This window comes from Bos mutus, chromosome 14 (genome assembly GCF_027580195.1).
Source record: "Bos mutus isolate GX-2022 chromosome 14, NWIPB_WYAK_1.1, whole genome shotgun sequence".
Lineage (NCBI taxonomy): Eukaryota > Metazoa > Chordata > Mammalia > Artiodactyla > Bovidae > Bos > Bos mutus.
Window position 1 is genome coordinate 68,873,863 of NC_091630.1, and position 8,730 is coordinate 68,882,592.

General features: G+C 59.9%; 1 protein-coding gene across 2 annotated transcripts; it reads left to right on the forward strand.

The window, feature by feature from the left end:
- The first annotated feature begins 2,868 nt into the window (after nucleotides 1-2,868).
- Nucleotides 2,869-8,649, forward strand: MAPK15 (mitogen-activated protein kinase 15). 2 transcript variants are annotated; one of them, XM_070382488.1, is made up of 14 exons: nucleotides 2,872-3,036; nucleotides 4,224-4,322; nucleotides 4,578-4,607; nucleotides 4,712-4,802; nucleotides 5,264-5,394; nucleotides 5,506-5,669; nucleotides 5,864-6,003; nucleotides 6,694-6,751; nucleotides 7,098-7,235; nucleotides 7,336-7,441; nucleotides 7,545-7,704; nucleotides 7,795-7,913; nucleotides 8,004-8,132; nucleotides 8,228-8,649. In XM_070382488.1, the coding sequence occupies exons 1-14, from the start codon at nucleotides 2,968-2,970 to the stop codon at nucleotides 8,402-8,404; spliced, it is 1,611 nt and encodes a 536-aa protein (XP_070238589.1). In that variant the 5' UTR covers nucleotides 2,872-2,967; the 3' UTR covers nucleotides 8,405-8,649. The 2 variants fall into 2 exon arrangements, with proteins under 2 accessions (XP_070238587.1, XP_070238589.1); XM_070382486.1 differs by having other exon boundaries at nucleotides 2,869-3,036; nucleotides 8,004-8,649.
- The last annotated feature ends 81 nt before the right edge of the window (nucleotides 8,650-8,730 follow it).

The window sequence follows — 8,730 nt, forward strand, 5'->3', positions numbered from 1 at the left end:
CCAACTCTTTTCTGACCCCATGGACTGTAGCCTGACAGACTCTTCTGTCCATGGAATTCTCCAAGCAAGAATACTGGAGTGGGTTGCCATTCCTTTTTCCAGGGGATCTTCCCAACCCAGGGATCGAACCCAGATCTCCTGCATTACAGGCAGGTTCTTTACCAACTGAGCCATCAGGGAAGCCCTTCTGTGTTTATCGAGTTACATATTCTGAGTATTTCCTTCAAGTGAAAATCATTAAATATGTGACCTTTTGTATCTGACTTATTTCACTTAGCACTGTGTTTCCACATTGTAGCATATATCATTACTTAAATCCTTTTTATGGATGAATTATATTCCATTGTCTGTATAGATATACTTTTCTTTAACCATTCATCAGTTGACGGATATTTGGGTTGTTTCTACCTTTTGGTTTTTGTGACTAGGCTGTTGCAAAAACTCATGTACAAGTATTTGTTTGAATATCTGTCTTCATTTATCTTGGATATATACTCAGAGGTTTCTCAGGGGGTGCAATGGTGAAGAATCTGCCTGCCAATGCAGGAGATGCAAGAGATGTTGGTTCAATCCCTGGGTCAGGAAGAGCCCCTGCAGTAGGAAATGGCAACCCACTCTGGTGTTCTTGCCTGGAAAATTCCACGGATAGAGGAGCCTGGCAAGCTAGGGATTGGACACGACTGAGCAACTGAGCATGCACGCACACACTTATACCCAGAAGTGGAACTGCTGGATCATATGGGAATTCTATCTTTAACTTATTGAGGAATTGCCAAACAGTTTTCCACAGTAACCGCACTGTTTTACATCCCACCAGCACCTTATGAGAGTTCTGATTTTTCTCCATCCTTGGCAAGACTTCGTTTCATTTTGCAGTCATCCTAGTGGGCAAGCGTGACCCCATGTGTCATGACTGCGTTTCCCTGATACTTAATGATGTCAAGTGTCTTTTCCTATGCTGCTGGCCATTGGTACGTTTTCTTTGAAGATGGGTCCTATTCAAGTCTTTGTCCATAGTTTTCTGGTTTGGTTTGGTTTAAATTTTATTTACCTGTCTTTGACTGTGCTGGGTCTTCATTGCTGCATGAGGGCTTTCTCCAGTTGCAGACAGCAGGGGCTACTCTCTAGCTGCAGTACTGGCTTCTCACTGCAGTGGCTTCTTCTGCTGTGGAGCACTTCAGCACTTGCGGTTCCTGGGCTCCCGAGCTCAGGCTCACTAGTTGTAGCACTCAGACTTGGTTGCTCCAAGGCATGTGGGATCTTCCCAGACCAGGGATCAAACCCATGTCTCCTGCATTTGCAGGGAGATTCTTTACCACCAAGCCACCAGGGAAGCCCTTGTCCATAATTTTAATTGGGTAAGTCTAATAACTATTTATTGGGTGCTGGATATTGTGAATTTTATGCTACTGAGTATTGTTTTGTTCCTGTTTCCCTTTAAAGAGTATTGACATCCTTGGCAGCCTGTTAAACTAAACAGCCTGTGTCATCTTGTTCCCTTTGAGGCTTGCTCTCCACAGTCATGATGGGTGCGGAACAGCCTTTAGTCGAGAGCTAGTTCAGTCGCTTCACTGAGGCCATGACCCGCCTGGGGTTTCTCCTGAATGTTCTGATGTCCACCCTGGCTGCTCAGCATTAAAGGTGTCCTCTGCCTATATGAAATCTGGACTGTTCAGCTTACCCCCCCACCCCCCACCCCTCTTGTTCTGTGCTTGGACTCTTGGAAATTTCTCCATCTTTGCCCTGATGTGGTGCTCAGCAAGAGAACTAAGAGGCCCTCATCTGGTGTGTTTTGCTGAGAGCACAGTCCTGCGGTGCTGGTTGTCCTAACTCTTCATCAGTGAAGAGCATGGACAGTCCAGTCACTCCCTCACGACCAGAATAAAAGTCTCTCATCTCTTGTTTCTTTTTCTCATGTTTATCCCCTCCCCCCTCCAACTTTATACTGAGATACAGCTGAAGTATAATAAACTGCGCATATTTGAAGTGTACAGTTTCAACTGTCTTAACATATGTGTTAAATGTCTGAAACCATCACCAGGCTTGAACATTTCTATCACCTCCTAAAGTTTTCTTGTACCACTTGCAAGGCATCTCTCCCTCCACTCTACCACAAGGCTATCTGTAGGTGGCACTCTCTAGAATTTCTGTAGGTGATCTGTAGTTGGCATTCTCTAGAATTTCGTACAGATGGCACCAGATCTGTAGGTGATCTGTAGTTGGCATTCTCTAGAATTTCGTACAGATGGCACCAGAAGATCTGGCTTCTTTAATCAGCATCATGATTTTGAGCTTCAGCCATGTCGTGTGTATCAACAGCTGTCCTTTTCTGTTTTTCTGCGTAATATTCCACTGTGTGGTTATACCACTTTTTGTTTATTCCTGTTTCAAATGCTGGAAGCAACATTCGAGTTGTTTACAGTTTGGGGCTGTTACAAATAAAGCTATGTACGTGGGTGTGTAACTCGACGCATGTTTTTATTTCTCTTGGGTGACTACCACCGGAAGATGCCCGAGTCACGCTAAATTTAAGTTAAACGTTTTAAGAAACGACCAAATATTTTCCCAAAGTGGCTGTAGCGTTTTACACGTTGGGGATGCCACGGCCCCCGCCCCCAAATACCTCCGGAGAGGAGGGCTGCGAGTCACACGTTACCCTTTGGTACCGCCTTAGTAAGCCCGGAAGAAGGCAGAGAGGGAGGCCCGGCCGTGGGCACCGCACGTACAGAGGCCCGGGGTGGGCAGAAGGCTCCTTGGGCGCAGGTGCGGCGAGGGGGCGCAGAGGGCAACCTTCTCGGGCTCGGCCGGGCGGGCCCCGAGGCGGGGCTGCGGGGAGGGGCTCCTCGGAGGCCCCGGATGGGGCGGGGTTTGGACGGCAGACGGCGCTCCGCCGGTTCCCAAGGCAACCGGGTTCAACAGTTGGAGCCCCGAGGTTGTCTGGAGGCTTCCTGCTTCCCGCTTGCCGACATGTGCACCGCCGAGGTGGACCGTCATGTCGCCCAGCGATACCTGCTCAAGCGGCGGCTCGGGAAGGGGGTGAGCTCGAGAGGCGCCCGGGCGTCCGCGGGACCTGCAGGACGTGGGTAGGGCCGTCCACGCTGCAGGGACTCCTGCGCTGGGGTCCTGCGTCCTCCATGAGCTGCAGGTGTACCCCGTTTCCGACAACAGGGCGCCCTACTCACAGGGAACTTGTCCCCTGGCTCTGAGAAGCAGCTGAGAGCTGGGCCCCCCAAGGTCTCAGGTCTGATCCTAGAGCCCCCCGGCCCCCGCTGTCCCCACCACCGCCTCAGGCTCCCGGCTGCCTCTCCCGGTGCCCATAGTGCGACACAGGCGCCGAGGGCAGGCAGACGCCTGCCCAAGAAGGGCCTGAGCCAGTGAGCGGGGTGGGCATGGAGTGCTGGCCAGAGCCCCGTGAGAGCCCGAGTGCATTTGTGACTGTGGGCGTGGGAGAGCAGATCGGACTGTGTGAGAGTACATGTGTCACGGTGGATCACAGGGTGTGTGCAAGTGTGAGACATGGAGCAGAGAGAGTTGCAGACAGTGCGAGCAGTCATGCAGAAGCCCTGGGGCAAGGACATGCTGAGCTGGTGGGAGGAAGCAGAGCTGATGTAACTGGACAGGAGACTAGGGGGACGGTCTGGGAACATGGGGATTTGGGGAACTGCAAGGACTTCAGCTCCTGCTGTGAGTGACACGGGGAGAGGAGCAGCCTTTGGTACCACTTTACAAGGCCAGGCTGCCCGCTCGGCTGAGGATGCTCTGTGGGAGTGGGTGGGGGAGAGAATTTAAGAGGTCAGGGCAGTGATAGGGCTGGAGGTGGGAGAGGCTCGGACCAGGATGGAGGGGCAGAGGGGAGAGGAAGTCTTCAGATTCTGATGAATTCTGAAGTTGGAGCCAACAGGATCTGCGGACAGGCTGGATGGGGTACACGAGAGTGGGATCAGGATGCCTGCAAAGGTGAAAGTCTGTCAGAGAAGGGACCCACCCAGAAACTCCCTCCCGTTCCACAGTCAGGACCTGCTACCCCACATCCCCCTGGGGCCTCCCCAGAGGCCCCCTCTCTTGCCTCTAACCCCCATTGCTTCCCATCAGCCTCCTCTGAAGGCCTGCAACTTTGGGGGCTTCCCCTCTCTGGAAGCAGAGTGGGAAGGAGGAGGCTCGTGTCTGCAGGAGGCACCCTGGCGGGGCTCTGTGCCCTGCAGGCTGACCACCGTCCTCCTCAGGCCTATGGCATCGTGTGGAAGGCGGTGGATCGGAGGACTGGCGAGGTCGTGGCCATCAAGAAAATCTTTGATGCCTTCAAGGATAAGACAGATGCCCAGGTAAGTGAGTAGGGAAGCGAGCAGTGTGGGAAAGGATGAGGCAGGGCTGGGGGGTGGCCCCCCGCGGCCTTGTGTCGGAAAGGTACAACTGGGAACCCAATCACAGCAGGTTTCTGCAATTTTCAGAGCACCGCCCCCTGCAAACCCAGGGTCCAGCAGGCGTGCGGGCACTGAGCGTCTGTCCCTTCGCATCCTCTCCGGACAGGGCCTTCCTTCTTGCTCCACACCCACACTCATGTTTCTGTCTCCTTCCAGAGGACGTTCCGGGAAATCATGCTTCTCCAGGTGAGTGGCCAGGCCATCTACCTGCTGCTCCAGGTGCTGTTTCTCCAAAGAAGGGGAAGCCTGGCCCCTGGCCCCCAGGGCACAGCCCCCTGCTCTTTCCCCAGGAATTTGGGGACCATCCCAACATCGTCCGCCTCCTGGATGTGATCCCGGCAGAGAACGACAGGGACATTTACCTGGTGTTTGAGTCTATGGGTGAGTGAAGCCTCCCGCAGACCCCAGTCCCCCTTTGTCCAGGCCCAGGACTGCCCCCGCCCGCCCACACCCCAGTGTTTCCCGCAGTGGCCAGTGCGCTCAGCGTGAGCAGAGTCCCTTGGAGCTGGAGAGTGTCAGCCCCCAAGGCCTGGTGGCGAATACCTTGACCCCCGCCTCTGTGAGGTTTTGCAGCTATGTGTCCTTTTTTCCTGCTCATTTGATAAAACAAATGGAGCATGAAATAAAGTATAAAAACAATTCCACAAACTTTGTTTGCTGTGCTGACAAAGATGGTGGGCAGGCTTGAGAGGCGGGCAGGGGCTCCCGGGCAGTGCTTGTGCCCAGCATGTGCCGGCGAGGCCTGGGTCTGTGGGGGCTTAGGAGTCCCCGTGGGGGTGCAGAGTGGGCTCGCCTGGCCCACCCTCCCCAGGCCCGCCAGACTGACCCGCAGGCCTCCCCAGATACCGACCTGAATGCTGTCATCTGCAAGGGCACGCTGCTAAAGGACACCCACAAACGCTACATCTTCTACCAGCTGCTGCGGGCCACCAAGTTCATTCACTCAGGGCGGGTCATCCACCGGGACCAGAAGGTACTACCCACACCTGTCTGCTGAGCTCCACTGCCCGGCCAGTGCTCCAGCAGTGCACCAGGTCCTCGAGCCCCAGCCCGGTCAGCCCACAGCCTGCCTCTACACCCCCAGCCATCCAATGTTCTCCTGGATGCCAGCTGTTTGGTGAAGCTCTGTGACTTTGGCCTGGCTCGCCCCCTCAGTGGCCTCCCTGAGGTCCCCGAGGGGCATGCCCTGACGGAGTATGTGGCCACGAGATGGTACCGGGCTCCAGAGGTGTTGCTGTCTTCCAGCTGGTAACAGCAAGCAACCTGCCCTCATCCCGCCCCACCTCCCCCTGCAAGGTCAGGGCCCCGCGCCCCTGCCCAGCCAGGGCCCTTGGCCTTCTTGTCCCTCGAGTCCCAGAACCCACTCGTAGTCCCTCCTCCCACCTGCGCCTCGGCCTCTGGAGTGCCCCCTCCAGCTCCACACCCACCCACCCCCACACCAGGTACACCCCTGGGGTGGACATGTGGAGTCTGGGCTGCATTCTGGGGGAGATGCTGCGGGGGCGGCCCTTGTTCCCTGGCACGTCCACCCTCCACCAGCTGGAGCTCATCCTGGAGGCCATCCCGCCACCATCCAAGGAGGGTGAGTGTGTGGGCAGGCAGCTGCTGGCACACAGCTGTGGGGGGATGGATCAGGACTGCATGGGAGGACAGCGGGGAGGGGATGGGGCTGGGAAAGGCAGGGAGGTGGGATGAGCAGGGTCCAGAGGCCTTGGCAAGCCTGGAGGGGGCAAGCTGTGCAGGGTGGGCCCAGGGGAGGGCTGCTGGGGGTTTCTGCCAGGGACACGGGGCCCACGAGGGTCAGGCAGTGCCCATCAAGGGTCCAGCGGGGGCAGGGAACAGCACGAGCTCTGTGGAGGGGCGACAGGCAGCGCCACACTGTGCTGCCAGGGGCCGGACACGGTGCTAGCGAAGCGATGGGTGGAGGCGGCTTGAGGGGCAGCCCGCAGTGGTCCCTCCTGCCTGGGGGGCGGCGGTGTGAGGGCAGCGTGGGGAGCCCTGCTCTCTCCCCAGTCTGCTCTGGTGGAGGGGGCAAGGCGCTCCCCATGGAGGTGGGGGGTACATGCGTGCATGCGAGAGCACGCGGCATGTGGAGGAGGCAGGCGTGTGAGGACAGGTGCACGTGTGGGCACACTAGGGGTGGTGTGCGACCTGGTTTCGGGGTTTGAGCCAGAGGCCAAGGCCCTGCAGAGGAGGTTGCTGCACAGGCCGGAAGCAGTGGCCACCCACCTTCCTGACTCCTGAGTACACTGCCTTCTGCCCTTGCTCCCAGACCTCCTGGCGCTCGGCTCTGGCTGCAACATCTCAGTTCTGCAGCACCTGGGGTCCCGGTGAGTGCGGGGGCTTCAGGGGGCCCCAGCGTGCTCCCTGCAGCCTTCAGGGCCAGCGAGTGTCAGCTCCGTGGGCCCTGCCCTCCTGACCACAGTCCTGAACTGGGTAACTGTTGGTCAGCCTGAAATGAGGAGACCCCATGGTGGGCCCCGCTGGCTCTGGGAGAGCGGCAGGAGCCGCCCCAGGCCTCAGAGAGATCAGGGGCCTGACGACCTTCCTCGGCGCCCGAGGGTGATGCAGGGGGCAGGAAACTGGGGGACGGGTAGAAGTTGAAACCCTAGCAAGGAGCATAGATGTGGACGGGGGGCCAGACCCTGGAAACCCTGACGAGCTGTCCTCCCGCAGGCCCAGGCAGACTCTAGATGCCCTCCTGCCCCCCGACACCCCTCCAGATGCCCTGGACCTCCTCTCGAGACTCCTGGTGTTTGCCCCGCACAAGCGGCTCAGCGCAGCCCAGGCCCTGCAGCACCCCTACGTGCAGAGGTAGCGGCTGGGGGTGGCGGTGGGCTGCAAAGCTCCGAGCAGCTCTCCCGAGGCAGCCCGGCCCCACCACCCCAGCACCCGCCTGGCTGGCTCCCCGCAGGTTCCACTGCCCGGCCCGTGAGTGGACACTGGGGGGGGACGTGCGGCTCCCGGTGCAGGAAGGAGCCCAGCTCTCAGCCGCCGAGTATCGCCGCCGCCTCCATCAGGTGCTCCGAGACGCCACCCGCGTCATTCGGGCCCCAGGCCTCCTCTGCGCAGCGACCCCGCCCCCACTCCCACCGCCCTCTGAGCGCCCTTCCGCTCTCGCAGATGATCTTGGAGCGCAGGGGCCACGGCCGCCTCTCGAAGGAGACGGGCCTGGGGGGCGGCCCCCCGACCCCCGAGCCGGAGGCCCAGCTGCCCTCGGGCTCGCCCGCGTTGAACTCCGGACGCCGGCCTCGGAATAACCCCGGCCTCGGCCCCGTGCACGGTGCGTGGTCTGGTGGCCGATGTGTGGGGCCACCAACCGCCAGCAGCGCCGGACTCCTGACCCCGGGGGTTTGGTCTCCCGACCCCACAGACGCCCCCGGCGGAGCCCAGGACCCTCCCAGGCAGAACTCAGCCCCCCTCCACCAGCCTCCGCCCCCAGGAGGTCCTGGGAAAGGGGCGGGGCCCGGCGGGGCGACGTCATCCTCGTGGGTAGGTCGTGGTGGGGGCGCGGCAGGGCAGGACCGCTCCCGCTGCTTCTTTACGAGGGCGCTGGTGACGCTGCCACTCGCTCCTCCCCAGGTGAAGCCCGGCGTGAGGGAGGCGGCGCCCTCCTTGACCTCGCAGGCCGCCGCCCAGGTGGCCGTCCGGGCACTGATCCGGAGTGACCGGAACCCGGGCCGCGGTGCGAACGAGCCCGGCGCGCCACGGGTGAGCCCATGCGCCCCGCTCCCCGCCCCCCGGCCCCCTTCCTTCCCTTCCGCTGGGCGCTCCCTCCGCGGTCCTCGATTCTGGTCTCTGTGCAGGTTCCTCCTCGATCTCCCGGGGCGGCCCGGCCCGGTCGGAGGATGTTCGGGGCCTCGGCCGCACAGGGGGCCCAGGGAGCCGCGCGGGCCACGCTGGGGGGCTACTCCCAAGCCTACGGGACCGTCTGCCTCTCGGCGCTGGGCTGCCTGCCCCTCCTCCCGGGACCTCGCGCCTGAGCCGCCCTGCGGGTCTTCAAGCGGACCTCCCCGGCGCCCAGCCCCGCGCCTCTCCCCCAGTCCTTAGGTTGCCCCTCCTCCGGCAAGTTCCGGGGCCCAAGCCCCTGGTGCTCTCCACCTAGCGTTTCCCCAGAGCACCCTCTCCTGGCCACATTTGAGTCCCAGAGCTTGTCTGGGCCTCTCTGGGGGACTCGCTGAGGTTCACACCCCAACCTCCATCACTTCCTCCAATAAAGTTCTATCTGTCCCCCACCCGCCTGCCTATCTGTCATCCTCAGCCAGGGTCTGCCAGCGAGGCTGCACCAAACCTCTTCCCTTCTGGAGGA

Coding starts and splice junctions, on each gene's coding strand:
- MAPK15 (XM_070382486.1), top strand. CDS start 2,968: ATGTGCACCGCCGAGGTGGACCGTCATGTCGCCCAGCGATACCTGCTC. Junction 6,004..6,693: donor CCCGCCACCATCCAAGGAGG/GTGAGTGTGTGG, acceptor CCTTGCTCCCAG/ACCTCCTGGCGCTCGGCTCT. Junction 7,236..7,335: donor CAGCACCCCTACGTGCAGAG/GTAGCGGCTGGG, acceptor GGCTCCCCGCAG/GTTCCACTGCCCGGCCCGTG.